Source organism: Mus pahari, chromosome 13, assembly GCF_900095145.1.
Source record: "Mus pahari chromosome 13, PAHARI_EIJ_v1.1, whole genome shotgun sequence".
Classification (NCBI taxonomy): domain Eukaryota; kingdom Metazoa; phylum Chordata; class Mammalia; order Rodentia; family Muridae; genus Mus; species Mus pahari.
Window position 1 is genome coordinate 56,213,477 of NC_034602.1, and position 23,634 is coordinate 56,237,110.

General features: G+C 44.2%; 1 protein-coding gene across 1 annotated transcript in view; it reads left to right on the forward strand.

The window, feature by feature from the left end:
• The window catches only part of Wdr19 (WD repeat domain 19), a 59,203-nt gene that overhangs the window by 15,670 nt on the left and 19,899 nt on the right, over positions 1-23,634 (forward strand). Inside the window, exons 6-20 of the mRNA XM_029544952.1 lie at positions 1,736-1,851; positions 5,698-5,778; positions 6,852-6,964; positions 7,201-7,374; positions 8,208-8,278; positions 8,699-8,871; positions 8,959-9,073; positions 9,884-9,990; positions 10,639-10,761; positions 12,440-12,589; positions 13,463-13,610; positions 13,732-13,936; positions 16,309-16,468; positions 16,644-16,754; positions 18,930-19,039. Coding sequence (XP_029400812.1) covers positions 1,736-1,851; positions 5,698-5,778; positions 6,852-6,964; positions 7,201-7,374; positions 8,208-8,278; positions 8,699-8,871; positions 8,959-9,073; positions 9,884-9,990; positions 10,639-10,761; positions 12,440-12,589; positions 13,463-13,610; positions 13,732-13,936; positions 16,309-16,468; positions 16,644-16,754; positions 18,930-19,039 — 1,957 coding nt within the window. The remainder of the gene's footprint in view (positions 1-1,735; positions 1,852-5,697; positions 5,779-6,851; positions 6,965-7,200; positions 7,375-8,207; positions 8,279-8,698; positions 8,872-8,958; positions 9,074-9,883; positions 9,991-10,638; positions 10,762-12,439; positions 12,590-13,462; positions 13,611-13,731; positions 13,937-16,308; positions 16,469-16,643; positions 16,755-18,929; positions 19,040-23,634) is intronic.

Consider the following 23,634-nt stretch of genomic DNA (forward strand, 5'->3'; position numbering starts at 1 on the left):
GCACCGGATAGTAACCAGATATGCATTTCATGTTGTACTGATCTGTGCCTTTGAGCTCAACAAGATGCTGGCGTTTCTTGCTATGCAGTGTTCTGATATGCACACACGTTAGTTATGACAGTTTAATTAAATAATGCCAGTCTCCCATTTCGGTCACCAGAGTGATGAGAAGTACTAGGTCATTACGCCCATTAGGTCACCAGAGAACTCTAAGCTCATGTTAACTGCTCTTACTGATGTTGTGTGCTGAACCTGAGTTTTGAGCAGTGTGACAGTGTATCAGAAAAAAGGAAGGTTTCTTCCCCCTTTCCTTGGTAAAGAGAAGAGTTTATGGGCCAATGAGATGGCTCAGCAGGTAAAGGCACGTGGTGCCAAACCTTACAACATGAATGCAATCCCTGAAACCCACGTGGTGAAGGAGAGAACCAATTCCCAAAGGTCCTTTGATCTCTGCATGTGTGCTGTGGAACACACATGCACCCATGCATGTACCATGTGTGTGTGCACGCACATACACATAAGCAAATAAATAAATAAATATTTCAAGAAGAAAGGCATTTGATCCCTTTCAGCCTCTCTTCATGTAACCCTTCCCGCTGCACCCCCTGAGTCCTTTAATCCAAGATAAACACAATCTGTCTACAGGCCCTTCCCTAAGCGCTCCCTTCACTTTTGTGCTTTAGGATTTGCTTCCTTTATTACAAGCTTGGTTCTGTGATAAATCAACTAAATTTGTGGAGGAAAACATTGTTCCCTGCTAAGACCTATTTATATAATCCAGACAAAAAGTTGTTATATACCATTATTTTAACACTCCCCATAACCCGAGAACCCCTGAATCTGTACCTCTCCCCCCTGTTGGCTAGATTCACACCTGCAAGTTCTTACTGAACGCCCTCCCGCCCACCCACCCACCCCTGTGAGATACCGTGAGTACTCCAAATTTAACCTCTCCAAAACCCTCTTGATTGTTCAGAAAGTGTCATAGGTGTCCCCTCCAGTTAGGCCCAGGGTGCAGTGTCTTACCACCACCCCTGGTTACTATCATGGGATGGCCTTGTATTTTCTGCCTAATTTCCTGTAGTCTCCTCATAATGTGTCTCCTCTCACCCATAGCAGATGGACCTTCCCTATGCTTGTGGTCCTGAGCCCTTATGTCCAACCAACCTCAGGTGAAAACGCAGGGAAAATGGCTGCAGTTGCACTGAACACACATGTGTGTCCCCCCGTTATCCCTTAATCTCCACCTCAGCAGTAGAGAGGCGATTCCCCTCTTAACACACTAAGCCATTTGCATTTGTACCTCAGTGTTACTGTGAACTACACTGCAGTTATCCATGAACCGTTAGACTGGCATTGTAAGTCAGCTTACAGCAAGGCTTTATCAGACAATAGTAAAGAGAATTTTATTGCTTTGGGATTTCTTCTTTTAAGATACTACAAGTTTGGTTCTGTGATAAATCAACAAAATTTATAGAGGAAAACATTTTTCCCTGCTAAGGCCTGTGTATATTATCCAGACAAAGAGTTGTTATATACCATTATTTCAATTTCTAGCTTAGTGATGACGTATTTGATATAAGTTTGCATAGACACTAAGGGCTTTCATGGGAGTTGAACCCCGTGTCTGTTCAGTCCCATGGCACATAAGATTAGCATCACTAATTTTTTTATTTATCCATTTTGAGAAGTCCTCATGTCAGCAAAAATTGCCTCTTTTTTTTTTTTTTTTCAGGAAAGCATACTAAGAAAATCACATGTGGATGTTGGAATTCAGAGAATCTCCTTGCTTTGGGAGGTGAAGATAAAATGATTACAGTTAGTAACCAGGAAGGCGACACAATAAGACAGGTAACACGCCACCATCTCTCTATGTGAGATGTTCATTTTTCCTTGTGATAAACAGTTTTATGTCAAATTAATGTATAAAAGTTTATTTAAGTCACTGTGGAATGTGCTTATAATTCCACATTTTTAAAGATACTGATATTATTTTATTTTTGGTGTATGAGTCTTTGCCTGCAGTTATGTATGTATACCATGTGCATGCCTGGTGCCCACTGAAGTCAGAAGAGGGTGTCAGATTTCCTGGAACTGGAGTTACAGATGTTTACTAACCATCATGTGGGCACTGGGAACTGAACCTGGGTCCTCTGCAAGAGCAGCAAGTGCTCTTAACCACTAAGCCAGCTCTCCAGCCCCCAGTTTTATGTTTTAAGGATCAAAAACCTTTATTTGTTCCCATGCATCCATACACATGCACAGCACCCAGATACAAGTGAGCACACAAACTTCCACATTTGCATACACACACATACACACACACACACACACACACAAATCTGTTTTTACTAGGAATTTTTTTTCTTTAAGATGAATAAGTTAGCTATTAAAGGAAATATGTTTTCCCCTTTGGTATCAAATGGATTATCATCTCTGTGGTTACAGTCAGTATGTTTGTGAAGTTTTATTTTATGCATGCATGCTGATAGATGTTAAGAACTAGAGAATTATGGACTCAGAGTCAGGCTTCCTGAGTCTAAAGCTTTAATGGATATACCTTTAATGGATATATTAAATAGTTTCCAAAGGAATCCTGACTAAATCTCAATTAAGATGAAATCCTTTTGTTGAAATTTCCCAAACTTGATTTGATCCTAAGAGTATCTCTTCTTCAGAGAATCTGCATTATCAATAGCTACCTAGTATCACCACCGGGAAAATTATTCTGTGAACCATTAGCTATACCTCAGCTCCCTAGTGTATATCTATACAGTCTATACCTCAGCTCCCTGATGTATATCTATACAGTCTATACCTCAGCTCCCTGGTGTATATCTATACAGTCTATACCTCAGCTCCCTGGTGTATATCTATACAGTCTACCTCAGCTCCCTGGTGTATATCTATACAGTCTATACCTCAGCGCCCTGGTGTACTGTCTGAATTAGGCCGCACTGACTGAAATAATCTTGGAACATCTGCTTAGGCACATGGATAAACCTTCCTTGTCTGTACTGTACACACAGTTGGAAATGTGATGTATTTGTCAGCTGTTGCTGCATAACAAAATATCTCAAAATGTAGGAGCTTAAAACATCAGGGTTTCATTGTTGTTGACAAGGAATTCAAATGCAGCTTCTTGGGGTGCCTCTGCCTCAGAATCTCCCACAAGGCCCTTTCTAAGCTCACTCACGTAGTGGTTGGTAGAGTTCAGCTCCTTGCAGATTTCTTTTCCTATACAGAATCACACTATCCACTCTAAGTCCTGATTCCTTGCCATGTGGATCTCTCCCATGGAGTGTGCTGTGGTTGAATGTGGTTTATCACCCAAGGGTTCATGTGTCTGAAGTCTAGTCTCTCATCTACAGACTGTGGAGAAGGAGGGGAACCTTGGAGGAGTTGGAGCCTAGTAGGAGGTGATGGAGTGTAGACAGGAAGTAATTTATGTAGCTCTCTTGGGACTCTTATTTATAATTAAGCAAAGGTTATTATGAAAGGTTCTTCACCTTCACCACGACTTCCTCATTCACACACACTCCTGCCGTGATACTCGGTAGTCTTCTAAAAGGCACATGGCCTTGCATGATGAGTTGCCAAATTTTGTGGTTCAGCTTTTATGCTTTATAACTTTGGGAGGTGATAACAACCAGTAAAACTTTAGACTATGAATCTCTAAAAGACAGAAGACAATGTGAGTAAGACAGAGTGCGGACAAATGTCATCACAGATGTTGGGAGTATGGCTCAGTTCACGAGGCTCTGTGCCCAGTCCTTAGCAAAAGGACTTAGCAAGTAAGTAAATATAAGTAAGTAAATGCGTGTTGTGTTTTCCTGTCTTTCTCACGTAGCAGTAGGGAAGTGGGTGGGTTACCCAGAATGCCATCTCCCTTCCATCTTAACTTCTGCCCTTTCCTAGGACGCATCCTTATCTGCCAGCTGAAAGTTCCTGCCTTAGGGTTCTGTCTGCATTTCAGCCTCAGGGAAAGGAGAAAGGGAGGCAGAACACAAGAAATTAGTGGAGACACTGAGCCAAAAGCAGCCTTGTTGGTTTCCATTCCTGTCTTGTTAAATGGGCCACAGCCCAGTCATATGGTCACACCCGCACGTGTATTTGTGCACACGTGCACATGTGGTGGACATGAGTGCACATGTGTGCTCCGGCATGGGAATGGAGATCAGAGAACAACTTTGTGGGGTCAGTTCTCTTCTTCTGCCTTTATGTGGATTCTGGGATTTAAGCTCAGGTCATCAGGCGCATATGCCAAACACCTTTTGTCCACCCAGCCAAGTCGCTGCCTCAAACCAGTGTAGTTTTTAAGATTCTTTTGGCCTTCTCAATGCTGTTTGCGCTGACATGAGCTCTAGTCACCTTGCAGTTTTGATCATTCTATGTTGCTGCCCTTTAGAAACAGAACAATGGATGCGCTGTTTACTGCTGCCCCGCCCCCAATCCAGGTGCGCACAGTGGACATCCCTCGTGTAACCCTGACCACATATTCTATTGGAGAAACTGTAGATAAAAACGATATGGCCCTTCAGGATGGACCTTTGAAAAAGCTGATGAAACTATACAAGTAGTACCAGCCAAACAGTACCATTTCCAGACCTTCACCCAGCAAAATATGTCTCCTCCAGCACATAAGTACAGTCTGCTGGGCTGCAGAGATGGCTCAGCAGTTACGAGCACTTGCCCTTGTCAAGGGCTGGGGTTCAATTCCCAGTGTCCACATGGAAGTTTACAGTGTTTCCTAACTCCAGTTTCAATGCCCTCTTAGGACTGAGGGCAAGCACCAGGCACACGCATGGTTCATGGACATACATGCAAGCAAAATCACACACATAAAATAAATCTTTAAAAAAAGAAAAGTATTGAAAAATAAAAAGTACAGTCTTCCGAAACTTTTTAATATGGCCTTTCTCGTTTTTATGAGTAGCCTCCTGTCTCCCTTGCTCTGGCTCTCATGATTGTGTTTTGGGGACTCTCATGTCTTGTTCCTCTGTTGTGGACTACATTATTTTGAACTTTAAGCTCATGTTCTCCAGAGTTTGCCAGACTTGGAGCATTTGACTCAGTCCTTGGGTATGATGGGCCTGGCTCCTTCAGCTTTTTATATAAATGTTTCCCCTTAGAACTACCAGACGCCTTGTTGTGTAAGCTGGAACCCCAGGCCATTGATAAGGAAAAGCAGGTCAAGGATTGCGTTTTTTGAAATGAACATTGTTTTTTCTGATCGGACCACCAGCTAAGAAGTAGGCTTCCCTGCTGGATCCCCCACCCCCACCCCTGCTCCCTCCCCCCCATCACCGCCCCTCTCCAGCTGTGCCAGAGCTGCAGCCTGAGCATGCTCACACCCTCTCTGCTTTCAGGGTGGTACCTGCTGATCTCCGTCAGTTTTTCCTTGAGCTTAACTGTCTCCTTAAAAATGTACTTGTTCTGTTTCATACAGAATTTCTAGGTATTTGGGACAGTAGGGTTTTCAAGTCCACAAACCAAAATTAGTCATAGATAGAAGCAAGTGTCATGTTTTATTAATACCTGGAATGAATATCTAAGATTTGTTTTTAGAGAGGGGAGGCATTGCGCGAACTGAAACTGGGGCTTCAGACACGCCTAGTGCGTGTCCTATCACTGAGCTCCAGCCTGGCAGAGAGTGACCTGAGTTTGTTCACAGTGATGATCTTCTTGCCCCTGTAGACACCAGTGAAATCAGAGCCAAGCGACATCAAGTTCTCCACAAGCAAGACTGATGAGCGAATTTCTTCTGCGGAGAATACAGTAAGCCCGAACTCAAGCCCACACCCAAGGCCTATGCTAGTTTCGTATTCAACTTCCAGTCCTCCTCTGGCTCGGCCTTTGATACATTTATTGTTCCTTTAATCAAGGCGAGCCATGGAACATTTGTGTTTGCCATTGATGCTGCCTCCCATGCCAGCAGGTGAGGGCATTTCCTGCTATGGCTGAGGCTGCTGTGCCCATCCCTGTGCCAGCAAAACATAGCGGTCCCTGTAAGAACGGGAACTCTGATGTCTGGGTGATTTAAGATTTTTTTTTTCACACTGGCAAATGGTAAACAGAGCTCTGAAAATATAGCTTATGTTTCTATAACAGGTACAATTTCCTTGCTGGATTGTAACATTCTAGAGTCCTAATAATTTTCATAATCAACACGAAAATATGGAAGGAGGTGATGTTTCTTTAGTTCCTGAAAGGCTATGTTTTAAATTGATGCTGCTGTACCTGATAACATTTTAGAGTCCAGGAAATACAGCAAGGTGACATCTCTAACACGAGTTAGAATCCACGTGTCCCTCCCCGACATTAGGACGCCCTCCCGTGACAACTGTAGTTTGCTCTCCTGTCGAGTGAGTAACACAAGGATCCCACTTGAGCCGCACAGGCACAGTGGATGGAAAGTGATGCTAAAGTGAGCCAGCGTACCCTCAGGAATGCACACCTTACCTCCAGCGTACCCTCAGGAACGCACGCCTCACTCACCTTGCTGCCTTCCAAGCCAAGCGTTCATACTGCCAAAGCGAATTCAGCTGCAGCAGAATTAATGCCCGAGTCACTCTCCTAACAGCACAAGATCTGAGGAGAGGTGCAGAGACTTCAAAAGACTGTACAGCTCAAGAGTACACTGAAAATACATAAAGCCAAAGACCTCTGCCAAACAGTAGATGGTTTTTTGCTTTTTTTGTTGGTTACGTTTTATACTAATGTTAGTGTTTAAACACATCCAGCTTTGGCTCACTGTCTTCATAATGGGGTTTAGCTGTCGGACTTGTTTCTCGGTCTTCTCATGGAATGCCGAGTAACTCCCTCCACCTGTCCCTGGTCTTTTCTGGTAGATAAGTGCAGTGGTTGGCAAGAAAATGCTGTTTCTTTTTAATCTGAATGAACCAGATAACCCGGTGGAGCTGGAGTTTCAGCAAGCCTACGGCAACGTCGTCTGCTATAGTTGGTATGTACAAAAAGCTAATTATAGGGGGAAATGTGTGGGGTTTTTGCTTGCCTATTATGTTTAAGTCTGTCCAGAACTTTGTATTCTGTATATGGCTTTTTTTTTCATTGTAGTCTGTAAGTTTATGTGTAACACCACAGTAGGGCCTTGATGAATTATATTTTATCATATGTAGGTTTTTGTCCCCTTGCCCTCAATAGCTCCTCTTTAATCCTATTATCGCTTTGCTGGCCTAGGTATGGAGATGGCTACATCATGATTGGCTTTGCCCGAGGGACGTTTTTGGCTATTTCTACTCACTTTCCGGAAGTTGGGCAAGAGATATTTAAGGCTCGTGACCATAAGGATAATCTAACCAGTGTGGCCTTGTCACAGACGCTGAACAAAGCTGCCACATGCGGCGATAACTGGTTAGTTAGAGTCACATATTTCTGGGACTATGGGGGATGCTCAAGAGAATCAGCAGAACGCTGTGGCTGACATGCATGTGATCCCCCACACATACACACTTTCTTGGGCTCTTTGAACATGTTTACAGTGAGAAAAGGCTTTAAGTTCACTGTTGCCCTGTCTGTATTCACATGGTCAGCGCTCACAGTCTCGTGATAACGTATAGTGAAATAGCAAGGCTGTGGGACAGAGAAGACATCTAAAGGTTCTGCGCCTCAGAGCAAAAGAATAAAGTGGACTGTGCTTGAAAGTCAATCTTAAAACTAAAATGGGCATTTCGGATTACATGGCACACACTCCACCTGCCTCTCCCCGGATCCAACTGTAAACCAGGGCAGATGTACAGACTGAAGAGCTTTGGAAGTGAAGTAGTAACAGGTCAATTAAAGGACAAGACCAGCTTTCAGTGTGCCGCCAGCTCAGCAGAGAGTCCTCCATTCAGCCTTTCCTAGCCAGCACTCACAGCAGCCTGCAGCCTGAAAGTGGGCTCCAGAGCACAGATAGGAGGCCACGAGGAAGCCATTGGCTCGGAGCTGAAGCTGCAGAGAGGAGTGCACGCACGTAGAGGGAGGGAAGTGGGGAGGGAGTGTCCAACAGCAGGGCCTGGAGTGGATGGGGGAGTGACTAGAAACAACATATTAAAGTGCCAGAATGAACCCAATACAAATCAGGGTCTGGAAGCGTGTGTGTGTGTGTGTGTGTGTGTGTGTGTGTGTGTGTGACTAGAAACAATGTATAAAAATGCCAGAATGAACGCAATACAAATCTATGTCCCTCTTTCTTTGCTTTTCAGCATAAAAATCCATGATCTGACAGAATTGAGAGACATGTATGCTATAATTAATCTGGATGATGAGAATAAAGGTATTGACCTTGCTGAAGCCGTCGTTGCTGTGGAGAATAGTGACAGTGGTGTGCTTTTCAGTCCTTTGGAAAGAATCAAATTAACACCTTGCCTGAAGTGCACTAAAATAGTTTCCTTACTTTAGGAATTGTGTTAAGTCCTACTACTCAACTAAAAAGTTGTTAGGACACTTTTGTGTCAGAGGCTTATAGCAAACTTTGCCTTAACCCCAGATGTACAAAGGATGTAGTGTTTTGTTTGAGCCACAGTGAAGTGACTCAGCACACATATTCCCTTATTAGTGTACAGTGAAATAGCAAGATGATTTAGGGGAGAAGGCATCTAAAGTTTCTATGCCCTTTACATGGAAATGTTTATTTGATTGCCGGCAGCAGTATATTGTCTTTTCGAATGACAGTTTCTTTTACAATTTGTTCTAGGGCTGGGTACCTTATCCTGGACTGATGATGGTCAGTTGCTAGCTCTGTCTACCCAAAGAGGCTCCCTGCATGTCTTCCTGACCAAGTTGCCCATCCTCGGGGATGCCTGTCACACAAGGATTGCGTATCTCACCTCCCTCCTCGAGGTCACCGTGGCCAACCTCATTGAAGGAGTATGTGAATCGTATGGTCTGTCGTTTGTTTATAAGTCAAAATGGCTGTAACGGCTGGTTCACCGCTGTTCCAATACTGTGTTGTAGGAGCCGCCAATCACAGTCTCTGTGGATGTGGAACCCACCTTTGTCGCAGTAGGGCTCTATCATCTGGCCGTGGGGATGAATAACCGGGCTTGGTTTTATGTCCTTGGTGAAAATGGCAAGTCTAAGTCCATGTGTTGTCCTTTCGCACAGCGTTCTCTTTCTGTGGCTTTTGGAAAGCTCTAGAAGTAATGGTTGAACATGAGTCCTCCACTCATCTTCATTCTGACGTCTCTTTGTTGACTTAAATGGCTTTGTTTCCACTCTAAAATCTTTACATGACTTCTAGACAGAGTGTGTTCTTTGCTCCTGTAGTAAAGACAGCATGCTATGAGAGTTTCTACTACAGAAGCCCTGGCCTTGAGGTCCCTTTCTGTCTTTGCTAAAGGACTGTAGCTACCCTGTGAACTTGACTATCTGGAAGATAAAACTGCTTTAAAGGGATCATGAAGCACAGGAGGTGACATTAAGTGAGTGACCTCACACCACACAGTGGCATTGTTGAGGCACACCTAAGCGGACAGTGCCTAACTGACAGTGGCCATTCCTTCCTGGTGTTGTTCTTTGAGTAATGCTGTTAACAGATAAGGGGAACTTGGTTTTTCTTTTCCCCAACTCTGGGTCAGATAAAAAGCCCAAGAAGTGACATATTAAGTAGAAAACTCTACTAACTTCTTTTCACTTAAACATGATTTGTTTTGCTTGTGATCTTTATCTGTTACTGTTTTGTTGCCCTTGGGCCACTAGGGAACCCCGGAAGGTAACCTTATTTGGCAGCTAAAAGAGGCCTTTTCTTTAGAGCTGCTGAAAGAAGGTCTAGTTCAGACGATCCTTGCCAAATATGCATTGAACAATCATCTGCAAATGCATAAATGAAGTGTTTTTACCTATAATTTAATGTGTTTAAATGTTTTTGAAATTGCTACAGTTGTCAAAAAGTTAAAAGATGTAGAATATCTGGGAACAGTGGCCAGCATCTGCCTTCATTCTGACTATGCTGCTGCACTCTTTGAAGGCAAAATCCAGTTACATTTGGTAAGTATCATCCCCGTATCCTTGAAGCCTAAATTTGATGTCTCATTACCAAGACCCTTGGCCAGGAAACAAGAATGTACAGACGAGCTAGAAAACCCCGTGTGGGTAAAGGATGCACAGAGCCTTCCTGATGGTATGAGATGTGCAGTTGACTTCTTACTGCCGTGTTCTGGAAGCCCGATCAGTATCAGGAGTGCTCCTCACAGCATTAGCTATAATAAGATGACCTGATGATCAGCATCTAGATGGAACTAGAGATGAGCTGTGATTACTTAAAGAGGACACACTCATTGTTGTAACTGGCCATGTTGCACGAAGGGATCCACCAAACTGTGCCTCTTGAGCTGTTCAAGAAACCAGCACCTGTGAGACAGGATTCTAGACCAGGGTATCTGTGCACACATCGATCTCTTGACTTTGCATTCGAGAAGCCAAGGAAATCGGCAGCTGGACAGCAGCTGAGCTGCTACACATAAACCTCCCACTAAATAAAGGATGCTCAGGGCTGCCCTTGTGGGCCAGCTGTTTTGTGAATAAGCTGGCCTAAGGGAGTAGTTGAACTTGAGGAAAAGACACTTTTCCTAGCTGTACACCTGACTGACTTAGCTAAATCAGTGAACCCCTAAATGAAACATCTTTATGTTTTAGATAGAAAATGAAATGTTGGATGCTCAGGAAGAGCGTGAGACGCGGCTCTTTCCAGCAGTGGATGATAAGTGCCGGATTTTATGCCACTCCCTAACTAGTGATTTCCTCATCTACGGAACTGATGTACGTATTATTAGCTTCTGGAAGGCAGAGCACAGACAAGCACTAATTCTTACTTTACAATCTCCATCTTCTTCATATTTTTCCCTCCTTTTATTGAATTCAATACAAATGAAGAAGTGACTGGCCATTTATACACTTTTGTAGAACCTAGCAGTATGAGTGCTTGGTGATTTAAAGTAGTTTTGATGGTGTAATCAAAGGGTAGACTCGAATCTGATGTGTGGGACTCTGTCAACTCAGTTATCTGCTAGTTGCACCGGATTTTCCTTCATGTGTGCTAATGTATTCTCTTTTTTACATAGTTAAGATCTTGCTAAAACTTGGGTTTAAATGTAATCTCAGTTTTGGAGGGGGTTATTTTTTTTGTTTGTATTTTTAATATATATAATATATTTAAAAATTATTATATATTTATATATATTATATATAATATAAATTATTATATATATATTTTAAATTTAAATCTTATGTGTATGGGTGCTTTGTCTGCATGTCATTTCTGTGTATCATGTATGTGCTTGGTGGCCTCTGAGGCCAGAAGAGGATGTCAGATTCCTTGGTATTAGAGATACCGACAGTTGTGGCACACATTGGTGTTGGGAATTGAACCTAGGTCCACCAGAAGAGCAACCAGTGGTCTTAACTGCTGACCCTCCCTCTAACCCTGTAGTATTACAGTTTCATTTTTGGAGGTTTTTGTTTTGTTTAGTTTTTGTATGAGGGTGGGCCCTTCCTATGAAGCACTGACTGACCTGGAATATTCTCTGTAGACCAAGATGGCCTTGAACACCCAGAGATCTGCTTGCCCCTGCCATGCTGGTCTCTTGTTGTCTATAGTACTTTTGTCTAGCTTTCACATCAGGCAGTACTCGCCCCCCAAAAATGAGTTAGTCATCTTCAACCTTCTGGAACCATCTATTAGAATTATGTAGACACTTTTTCCATCTGTGTTCTGTAGACTCCACCAGTGGAGCCTGTCAGGTGGCTCAGTACTCCTGAGCAGATCCGTTGGCTTGGATGTGGTTGTGTGCATGAGCAGGGAGACAGCAAGCTCCAGCCGTGCACACAGCCAAGCCAGGTGAGTGTGCAGTCCTCTGTGCCTGCGGGGCCTTCCTAGGCTCAAGGAGCCAGGACCACAGCCAGGCAGTCCAGACTCACAGCTAAACTAAGGAAAGTGTGTGGGATGGCTCCATGCAGCCCTGAAGCAGGCAAGAGTCTGTTTCGTGTACATTTCCCCCAAGGTAGATAGATGGATGAGAGATGACTTGGACAACCTTTCACAGGACTACCTCGCCTGCCGTGGACTTGGTGTCACAGAGTGCCCAGCCCCCCATGTGGTTGGTGGTTGTTTAATTGGGTTCTGCTGGTTTTTTTCTTAAGTTTCCCTAGCAAGTAGGAAATCTATAAATGGATTGTGACCACATACCACTAAGCATATTGCAGTCACTAGATTATTGAATCATTTCTGAATTCCCATTTTATTTCTCCAGAGTCCACACCTTCCAAATATATTAAATGCATTAGCCTCTTTCTTTAGCAAGAGTAATATTTTTTTCTTTTAAGATTATCTTCTGGATATTTTATGTGGAAAGTCAATGTTTTCTTAACCACATTTTACAGTTCCTTTATTAGACCTTTTGTTTTTTTGTTTTTTGTTTGTTTTTTTTTTCTTTTTTAGACTGGCATCATTCACTATTTCTTCATCGAAGACTGGCAGTTCGTTAATGATTACCGGCATCCTGTTGGTGTGAAGAAGCTATTTCCTGATCCAAATGGAACCAGATTGGTTTTCATTGATGAAAAGAGTGATGGATTTGTTTACTGTCCTGTAAGTGTAGAGAATTGGAACCTGTGGGCTGAGGTGTAGCTCAGTGCTGGCAAAGTGCTCACCCAGCAGGCTCCGTCCATCCCTGGCTCGGGCTCCATTGCTGGAAAACAAAACAGAAACTCAAGATGCTCAAGGTTTAATGCAGGGGCGGTGGTTGTCTTCTCTGTTTCTGAAACAGGGTCTTCCCGTTATGTAGCCCTGGCTGTCCTGGGACTTCTCTGTAGACCACTCTGGCCTTGAACTCACAGTGATCCACCTGCCTCTGCCTCAGAGCAGGGATTAAAGGTGTGTGCCACTATATCTGTTTAAGAAGTTTCTTTTAGTGAAGTATTCACCAAATAAAGTTTTCTCTTCCAGAAGGCAGAGGACTGGAGATAACAGGTTATCTCTGTGATAACCTGTTAGTGAGTAATGTCAGGAAGACGTGTCTGCTGGTCTGTGTTTAGTATCCGTCTCACAGAAAGGTTTCGTTGTTGTGGAGACTGTATGGTAGTGTGCTATGTAGCCCAGGCTAGCCTCAGCTGCTCAAGTCCTGACTCAAAAATAAACCAACAAGAAAGTTGTTCCACACGTCCTGAGCAGCATTTTAGTAACTTGGAGCCCTTGTGTCTAAACTTAGAGTTTTTCTTTTAAACTAGTCCACTTTTATATGACACCCTGGATTTGCCCAGTTCTGGGGCTTTTCTTCCAAGCTGAACATAGTCCAGTAATAGAAAGAGAAGCTCTCCTGCCGAGGAGAACTGCTGGGAAGGAAGTGATGTTGGGTTGAAGATGGGCCGGGAAGCCACGCCTGCTGCAGCTTCAGGCAGCCTCTTAACAAGGTCGTTTGTAATGACAGACACTCTAGACAAATTGGTGAATCCTATCTTGTAGGTTAATGATGCAACCTATGAGATTCCAGACTTCTCACCAACCATTAAAGGTGTTCTTTGGGAAAACTGGCCAATGGACAAAGGTGTCTTTATCGCTTATGATGATGACAAGGTTTATACATATGTGTTTCACAAGGACACCATCCAAGGTACCAGTCACGCACTGTACTTTTACTGAGAAATGCATTGCCATTGTAGTGAAGTTGAAAGCTTTCTGATATTTGTGCCAGGCATTAGCTTGTGTACTAAACAGTCTGTTCTCTGATACAGGATCCAAGGTTATTTTGGCTGGCGGCACCAAACTTCCCTTCTCCCATAAGCCTTTGCTGTTATACAATGGAGAACTGACCTGCCAGACACAGAGTGGGAAAATCAACTCCATCTACCTCAGCACCCACAGCTTCCTTGGCAGCATGAAAGACACGGAGCCTACTGACCTGAGGCAGATGCTGACGCAGACACTGCTGCTCAAGCGGTAGGTAGGAGCGGAAGTGATGGAGAGAGTGGCTCTTTGCATTCATGGCCTATCCGGTAGATATACACAGCTTGGATGATGGATAATGGATGATGGATATGAGGGGCTGGAGAGGCAGCTTGGGCTAAAGTGCTAGCAAGCGTGGGGACCCGAGTTCTGTTCTAGAACTCACACTGAAAAGAAGCTGTCTGCAATGGCATCAGCACAGCTGGATTGCTGGGGCTCTCTGGCCAGTGAGCCCAGCCTGCGAAGCAAGTGTGGGTCCGTTGTAGACTTTGCCTCAAGAGCTAAGAAAGGGTGGATGGCATTTGAGAAACAACACCTGAGACTGTCCGCTGGCCTCCCCGCACACAGACGTGCTTGCACATATGCATACATACACACACAATAAAGACCGTAGGTATGGAAACACATGTAGATTCTAAAGGAAGCGCTGTTATCTGATGTGGCTTCTGTAAGTGCTTTACCATGAGAAAAGCTCACAGAGCCACAGAAAGCCCCGTTACTGTTCTATTAAACCATCAGAGAAGTCGACTTTTGCCTTGCCTGAGATTCCTTTTTCCTTATTTTTCACCTCTCATGTAGGGCAACTGGGAGTTCCTTGGGGCTCTCATCCTTCTGGCCATGGCTTGAGTAGTTAGTTCCTCAGGCTTCCCTAACTGCTCTTCATGGCTAACTCTCCTCACATGAATTCATCATCATCCATGTTGACTGGCTGCAAACATTGTCTTCATGGCTCAGGTTTCAGCTTAGTACAGAGCACTCACCTATTGTGCTCAGGGCCCTGGGATTCATTCCCCCCACACTCCCACAGTCCAAAACAAAACAGAAATAAAAGCTGTCCTTGGTAGCCAAGGAGGCTGGTCTGCCCCTACAATCCCAGCGCTTGAGACGATGTCAAGGTTTCGACCAATCTGGCCTGTATAGCAAGATCCTATGACAACAAAATAAAACAAATCTATCTTCAGTTTAAACTTGTATTTATAACTTCCTACCAGTCAGTGAACTCCTCAAACTTGCCCTGCCTAAAAACATCATCTTTAGAGCAGTGGTTCTCAACCTTCCTAATGCTGTGACCCTTTAATACAGTTCCTGATGTGGTGGTGACCCCCCAAACCATAAATTATCTTTGTCGGTACTTTGTAACTTTATAGTTTTGCTACTGTTATGAATTGTAGTGTAAATACCTGTTTTCTTTTTGTTGTTTTGTTGTTGTGCTTGTTGTTGTTGATGTTGGCTCTTGGAGATGGGATTTCTCTGTATAGTAGCCCCTGTCCTGGAACTCACTTTGTAGGCTAGGCTGGCCTTGAACACAGAGATCCAACTGCCTCTGCCTCCTGAGTGCTGGGATTAAAGGCATATGCCCTTCTGATGGGCTTATGAGACCCCTGTGAAAGGTGGTTCAACCTCCCAAAGTGGTTGCAACAAACAGTTGAGAACCACTGTTCTATAGATTCCTATTTTTCCTCTTTTCCCATCTATCACTCTGTATTTGTCTAAACACACACACACACACACACACACACACACACACACACATAGAGGGATCAGGGGAAAAGCAATGGCAACAGATAACATCTGTGTCTGAACATCTATTTGTTGAACTCTGAAATGTATGTATTTGTAGGGTTAGAGTACTGAGGCATTTTTGTTTTGTTTTGTTTTGTTGTTGTTTGAGATATGATCTCTCTAGGTAGCTCTGGCTGTCCTCTTTGTAGACCAAGATGGCCTCAAACTCACAGAGATCCTCCTGCTTCTGCCTCCCAAGTGCTGGGATTAAAGGCATGTGCCACCATGCCCAGCCTAGAGTGCCGGTTCTATTAGATTTAAGTGAGAACAAAAATAATTTAATTGGTGGTGGGGAGGGCTGATTATACAGAGTAAATTCTGACTCTAGAAAATGGTGAGAAAGCAGCTGGGAGAGGCTGCAGCAGCCTGGGAACCTGAGTTCAAATCCCGCTACCCACATACAAAGCTAGGAGTGGCTGGGGCTGCCTAGCCAGCCTTATTCCAAAACCATGAAATCCACATTCAGGCAAAGCCCCTGTCTCGAGGGATGAAGGCAACAGAGCAGAATGCTTTGTCTTCCTCCAGCCTGCGTGGCCATGCACAACTACACGTGCATCCTCTCCCATGCACACAACTGCACGTGCATCCTCTCCCACACACAACTGCATGTGCATCCTCTCCCACACACACACATCAGGAAGACAAGAGAAAAGGGTTTCGTTGCATAACTTGCAAGTGCTAATTATAGGTTAAGAAACGTTTTGAGGATTTCTCTAGCACGTGATGTCTGGTGACATACTGTCCAAAAATGCCTTAGTAGGTGACAAGCAGAGCTATGGTTCAGTCTGTGCACTCAATCCTAGGTTTTCTGATGCTTGGGATATATGCAAGATGCTAAATGACCGCACTTCATGGAGTGAGCTGGCCAGAGCCTGTCTGCATCACATGGAGGTTGAGTTTGCTATCCGCGTGTCCCGGACAATGGGGGACGTTGGCACAGTGATGTCGTTGGAACAAATAAAGGTACACAGTATTTTAAGGCTCACTAGATCACAGTATAGGTGCTGCTTATTCAGCATTTTACGTTTTAGTCTCAATTCCAACAACTGAATAGGTTGTCTGATACTTCCTACTGAGCAAAGCCTTTGAAAAATAAAATCTTTATATCTCTTCTCATCGCAACTGGTTTTCTTTGTAGGGCATCGAGGACTACAATCTTTTGGCAGGACATCTAGCCATGTTTACTAATGACTTCAACCTGGCCCAGGACCTGTACCTGGCATCCAACTGCCCTGTGGCAGCCCTGGAGGTATGACAGAAAAGAGAACAGGTGGGCAGTGGCCCTTGTCTACAGTCAGACTTGGCAGCGCCAGGCACCACCCAGCTCCCTCTCCTGACATGTGGACACTCGGCTCTCAGAGCCCCAGAGTACTCATTAACTTCAAAACCACTTTCATCCTGCATTCGGCGGACATATAAAACAGGCCTGGTGGTGTAGCATTGCTAAATAATTCAAAGTCTAAATGTGTCCAAAGAGAAAAGACTGTATAACTTACAAACCCGTAAAAAGAAACATAGATGTCGTTTATTCATTGGTTGTGTTGCCAGGTGCCCTTCTAAGCCCCTGACCTGCATTAACTCATTTGACCCCCGCAACTATCTATCTTATAGACTGTGCTGTTATTTCCTCTGTTTCCCACATGAGGACCTTGAAGCACATTGATCTTCCAGGGCCTGCATGGAACGCTCCTCTGCGTGAGGAGCTGAAAGTTGCAGACAGGGAGCTGAGCAGAATGTGGGGCTAAGTTCCCAGTCAGAGGGGAAGGGAGGCCTGCAGACACAGACTACCCAGTTGAAGGGCGTAGACTCCCTGACAACCCAGCACTCAAGAAGCAGAGGCAGAGGCAGGAGGAGAGCTGTAGTTCCAGGTCAGCCGGGGATACAGAGCAGACTGTTTTGTGGGGGCCTGGGGTGGGGGTGGGGGGCGCAGACTTAAGAGGTAAATCTGGATTCAGATTCTACCTGTTTGTGACCTTGGGCTTTGACCTCTTTCAGCTTAGCTTCTTCTTCTTTAAGGTGTGGGTAATAATGCCTAACCCTCAGGGTAGTTGGGCAAGAAAATGGGTTTAGAGTACAATTAGAAGTAATTTATATAACTAATAATAGCCAGGAACAAGCAAATGAACAGACTCTGAACTTCTGGTCATCTTTTCTTAAAGATATTGAAATTAAATTCCATCCATCTTTTATAATATGTTTATACTATAATATATAATAAAAACATAATATTGTGTAATAGTTACACAAGTGTCATTACTTGGTAAAGGCTCTGAGGTGATGGTTCAGAATGGCGGGCTAATGGCACCCTACAGTTCCTTCCGCCTCACTTAGCACGACAAGCCATTCAGGTAAAGAGAGCCCTGCTTCCCACCTGCTCTCTCTTACTGGCCTTGTAGCCTGGTATAAGACCTAGCCTGTCTTCGCTTCCATTTCTGGATCTCTGAAATGGACACAAGAATATTGCAAAAGACGGCTGCGAGAAATAAAATAAACTCATGTTCTAGACCAGGACCTGGTAAGAAACTAGCACTTGGAAAGGTCAGAGATTCTCTGCAGTCTAAGTCAGTGACTGTGAACTGCGCAGACTGTTCAGCTGAGACCTGGTGTATTCGGGGCTGTTTGCCAAACACTTGTCAGCGATGCTTTCTGTGTTGTAGTCTCTGGTATTCATGCTGCAGCGGAGCTTCAGATTACCTAAGAACCCACATGAGGGGCCAGAAAGATGACTCACCTGGTAAGGCGCTGGCCACCAAGCCTGGTGACTTGTCTTTGAGCCCCAGAACCCATGTGATACAAGGAGAAAACCGACCCTTGCGAGTTGTCCTCTGACCTCCACACACTGTACCACATGTGGGCTTATGCACACAGACATAAATAAGTGCAACTTTAAAAAAAGAAAGAGAGAAAAAAGAGAAAGTGCATCAATTCCAGCCAGGTTAGCAGCTCATGTCTGTAATCCCAGCAGGAAACACACACAGGAAGGTTGTGGCAAGTTCAAAGCCAGCTTGGGCTACATAGTGAGTTCCAGGCCAGCCAGGGCTACATAGCAAAACCCCACCTCACCAATGAAGGAAGAAAGGAAAGCCATTTCTAAAGTGTTTCCTAGTTTTTATTGCTGTCCTTCTAAGGTGAAATTTTCAGTTACTTGATTATATTAGCTTTAATTTCTCACTATTGGGGAAAATACTAAAAAATATTTTTTCATTAGATAGGATTGACTTTTGAGAGGAGCACAAAGATTTTTGTAAAGTCTAGAAGACTCTTGTACTGCCTCTCAGACTGTATCTTATAGCAGTGTCTTTATAAATAGAGAGCTTTATTATTTAAGAAAAAAATATGATTCCTTTTACTAAGCCTAGATCTCTGCGGGGACTTTGAAAAGCACGTCGCCTTCCTGGGCCTTAGGACTTTGTCTTTCCTACAGATGCGGCGGGACCTGCAGCACTGGGACAGCGCTCTGCAGCTGGCGAAGCGCCTGGCCCCGGACCAGATACCCTTCATATCCAAGGAGTACGCCATCCAGCTGGAGTTCACGTACGTCCTTGCTCTTTCTTCTCATCAGTAGCTAATTGATGCATGTCTACAGTTCCAAACCCTCACTGATTAGAAGGCTATTCCTCAATAATGGCGGGGGGGGGGGTTGGGTTAATGAGAAATGAGCTTCAAGTTCTGCATCTTGATCTGAAGGCAACCCGGAAAGACTGGCATCCTCAGACAGACAGGAGGAAGCTCTCTTCTGCATTGGTTGGGACCTGGACATAGGAGGAGGCCTCCGAAGTGCACCCCACAGTAACACATTTTCTCCAGCAAGGTCATACCTCCTAGGAACACCACTCCCAAGCATATTCAAACCACCACACTAGGTTATTTATCAAAAGCAGAAAATGCAGGCTGGGAAGACAGCTGAGTTAAGAGCACTCCCACTGGACCCAGGTTTGGTTCCCAGCACCCATGCGGGCTGGCTCACAACGACCTGTAAGTCCAGCTCCAGGAGGTGTCTCACCTCTGCACTCTGCAGTTATCCACACACATGCGCGCATACTCACATACCCAATCACACATCATTTAAAATAATCTTTTTAAAAAAGAACCTTCTCATAGATGTATAGGCTGAGAAACCCAAGTCAGAGTCACCTGTGCCTGGGTAAGACTTGTTCTTGAATTTTTACACTATGGAAGGTTAAAGGATAGGAGAGAAAGAGCGTGTTCCCTTCCACCTTTGACTCATGGCTCCAGTGACTTAACGTTGCTACTTCCCGAATGCCTTCACAGCGGCAATTAAGTTCCAACACATGAAGGTCAGGAGCAGCTTCAACCTATAACTTAAAGGTGTAGAATTTTTCCTTTCATGAATAGAATTGCGTATGGACGAAAACTGAGGCAGTGGAGATCGCTGAGGCAGAGCTGACCTGAGGACAGTGGCCACTGCCTTCGTGACGCCGCAGGATGCATGGATCCAGGCCGGGGCTCCTCATAGCGTTGGGGTCCCCTGGTCTGCTTGAGTAATTTAGGACATTCTAGTATTCTTAACTGTGAAGTCATCTTGGCTGCCAATATTCTTCATTGGCAGACTGTATCTTTTTTTTAATTTCTGTGCTACATGAAAGCAATTTTAGAAGTATTCTGTTGTCAGCTTTAAATTAACGCCCAGCTATGGTCACTGCCCCAAAGCACACAGCTGCAGAGGGTGTAGTCATTTGTTTTCAGACATAAACTCATACAGGCACTGACACCACTGCAGCTGGCAGGTTTTCTTGATATTTACTAAGATATATTCCAAATTTTAAAATATTAGAATTTGAAAAAATGCTAGTCTGTGGTTATATTTACTTTTTTAAAAAAATTTGTATAATTCTGTATTATTTTCATACAACATATTCATGAGGGATTATTATGCCAAAACCATACTCTTTTATTTCTAATCTAATTCCTCAATTAGTACTTTTCTATTTGGGGACTGGAGAGATGCTCGGTGGTTAAAAGTACTTGCTGTTCTTCTAAAGGACTTGGGTTTGGTTCCCAGCACCCAAGGATCAGATTCCTCATCCAGCCTCCCCAGAAACCTACCCACATGTGGCACACACACACACACACACACACACACACAAATAAATCTTTAACATTTTCTGTGCTTCAGGTAAAAGCTCTTTGGATATATTTCTTCTTAGTCATCCTTGTTAAAAATTACCACGTTTTCCCCCTAACAAGTAAATGGAGAGAGAGCTTGCTCAGTGGTTAGGAATATGTACTGCTCTTGGTGAGGACCCAGGATCAGTTCCCAGCACCTGTCTCTGGCAGCTCATGCCCACTGTACCTCCAGTTCCAGGGGAGTCTGGAGCACCTAGTTCTGTGGTTCCCTACACGTACCCAGACACAGACACACACAAAAGTTTCAATTGTTTTAAAAGTTAAAGTATATATGCGGTGAACCCAGGTCTAGGATGTAATTAAGTGGCAAGGTTGATTGTTTTTTTAGCATGTAAATTAAAAATAAAAAAATGTTGTGGACAGTGGTGGCACACGCCTTTAAACCCAGCACTCAGGAGGCAGAGGCAGGTGGATCTCTGAGTTCGAGGACAGCCAGGGCTCCACAGAGAAACCCTGTCTCCAAAAGGAAGGGAAGGGGGAAGGGAGAGGAAGGAAGGGGAGTGGGAGGGGAGAGAAAAGAAAAGTCAGTATACCAAAATGGACATCCCAGAATCTTAGTACATTGCCCAAGAGAGCAGACACAGACATCCCTGGAAGCCGTTGGACCAGTCAGAAGACTGACTTCTATGCCTCTCTGGGATTTTTTTTTGTAGCGAACTCTCCCACTTTGCCTGACTTGAGTTAGCTCTGACTGGATCAGTCAGAGGCTAGCTCTGGCAGTGTCACATGACCGTGAGGCTGTTCGCGTGTGCTCTGACCCCTGACCTAACATAGCCAGCCCCTAACAGCTCAAAAGTGTCCCCGATAGTAACCTGAGTGTATGTTCTTATCAAGTACCCAAGTAGCCACCGCTGAACCCAACAGCCAAGGCTCTCCCTCAGGCATCTGCAACCCTGATTGTGTTAAAGCAGGGCCGGCCTGTCAAATCCTGAGAGGTTTAGCTTACACTAGTGAGCAAGATCCCTGTGAGGTGTTCAAAAGGAAGTGACAGTAAAGGGTGTGAGCTAAAAATAGAGGGTTCCAAAATCTTCATTTAGAGTCCCCTAATTGAGCAGGGTCCTGGGCAAGAGGCTAACTCTTCTTGTCAGGGGGCATCCCTAGGCGGGCTGATATAACCGAGCCCAAATTAGACATTCCTACTCGGGGAACTTGCCGAGTGGTAAGCCCTGGGCTGATGAAAGAAAGTCTTCAATCAGCCACACAGCTTCCCTTCCGCAGCTTTTCTTTCATCTGTCAGTAGATTCAGAAGCTGAGCGAGTCTCCCAGAGCCTGAATCGGTTGCCTAAGCTGATGAAGGAGCTCTGAGTGGATCTTAATGCTGTTTCAGAGCTAATTGACTCCAGCAAAGGGGGTGGTTGCTCCGAGGAAGACAGTTCAAATAAAATGTCCCATGCAAGTCACTGTACTGAGAAATGCAAATAAACAAGTGTCAGACCAGAGCCTCATAAACATTGATCGTTTGCAACCCCTTCTTTGCCTGAGAAGTTTTTATGCAGCCCTAAGTATATAGGTCTACAAAATAGAAATCAAATATTTGCTGTTAATTCATAAAGAAATATAGTTTTTTTAAACAGTTCTCTGGGACGAGCAATATGGTTCAGTGAGTAAAGTGCTTGCCGTGTAAACAAGAGGACCTGAGTTCGGAGCCCTTGCGCCATGTTTAACAACAACTGAAAAAAAAAGCCAGGCAGGGTAACCCTTGCCTGTAATCCCAGATGGGAGCTGGGGCATCCCAGCCAGCCGGTGAGCCCCAGGTGCAGTGAAAGATCCTATGGTTATTTTACTTGGCTTTGACAATTACTGGGGCTAACCCCTAATCTACTTTTCTAACTGCTGGCCTGGCCGCCTTCCCAGCAGTGTACCCCAGATAATTGCTGTTTCTCCTGACCATATGCTCGTGGTTTATCTTCCCCCATGGCACCTTCCCTCTCCTCCTCCTCCTCCTCCTCCTCTTCCACTCAACCAGGTAACTCCAAAACTCACCTGCCTCTAATCCCCCCAGTAATTGGCTGTAGCCATTTTTATTTAACCAAGAGTTTTAAATTAAGGAACAAGGTTTGCACAGCAAAAACTGGGAAACTTAAGAACCACTCGCAGGCCTAGCTAGACCTTCAGGTAGAGTTCAGCATTAGGTTACATAGCAACAGAGCAAGCGCCAGCAAGATCCTATCCCAAACCCGGTGGAGGGCCCGAGAGCGAGCCCCGCAGCTCAGAGTGCTTGCTGTTCCCGTGGAGGACGTCAGTAAGGTTCCCACACCCACGTGATGCTTTAACACAGTTCCGGGAGATCCGATGTCCTCCTCGAGCCCCTGGGTGTCAGGCACACATGCACACACAGATGAAGGCAACACTCAGACATATAAAGTAAAAACAATAACATTTTAAAAAGTAATGTGACAAACAACAGACAGATGGCTGACATCAGCCTCTGGCCTCTACATATACATACAAGGTCATGTGCATGTACACACATGCACACAATTCTTATATATACATACTATATATATATATATATATATATATATATATATATATACATATATACATATATATGATTATATATAATCTTACCACTTATTTAAAATGAAAGCAGATATGAATCCTAATAAAATATATGTCTATTTATTTTTACACAAAGAATGAAATTTTTCTGGACATTCCATACTGCAGGACATGATCATCATTACTGTTTTGATAGTGTGATCTCTAATGTCAAAGTTTCACATAAATACATAGTACAAATGTATGTTTAGGGCCAATTCAGAAATTGTTGGAAATTCTGTCCTAATCCTAAGCCAAAATTAAATGATTTCTTTTGTTAATGAAACTCCAGTCAACAACTCATAGACACCAATTTTGAAAATCAGACATTCTGCGTGGTGGCAGATGCCTTTAATCCCAGCACTTGGGAGGCAGAGGCAGGTGGATTTCTGAGTTTGAGGCCAGCCTGGTCTACAGAGTGAGTTCCAGGACAGCCAGGA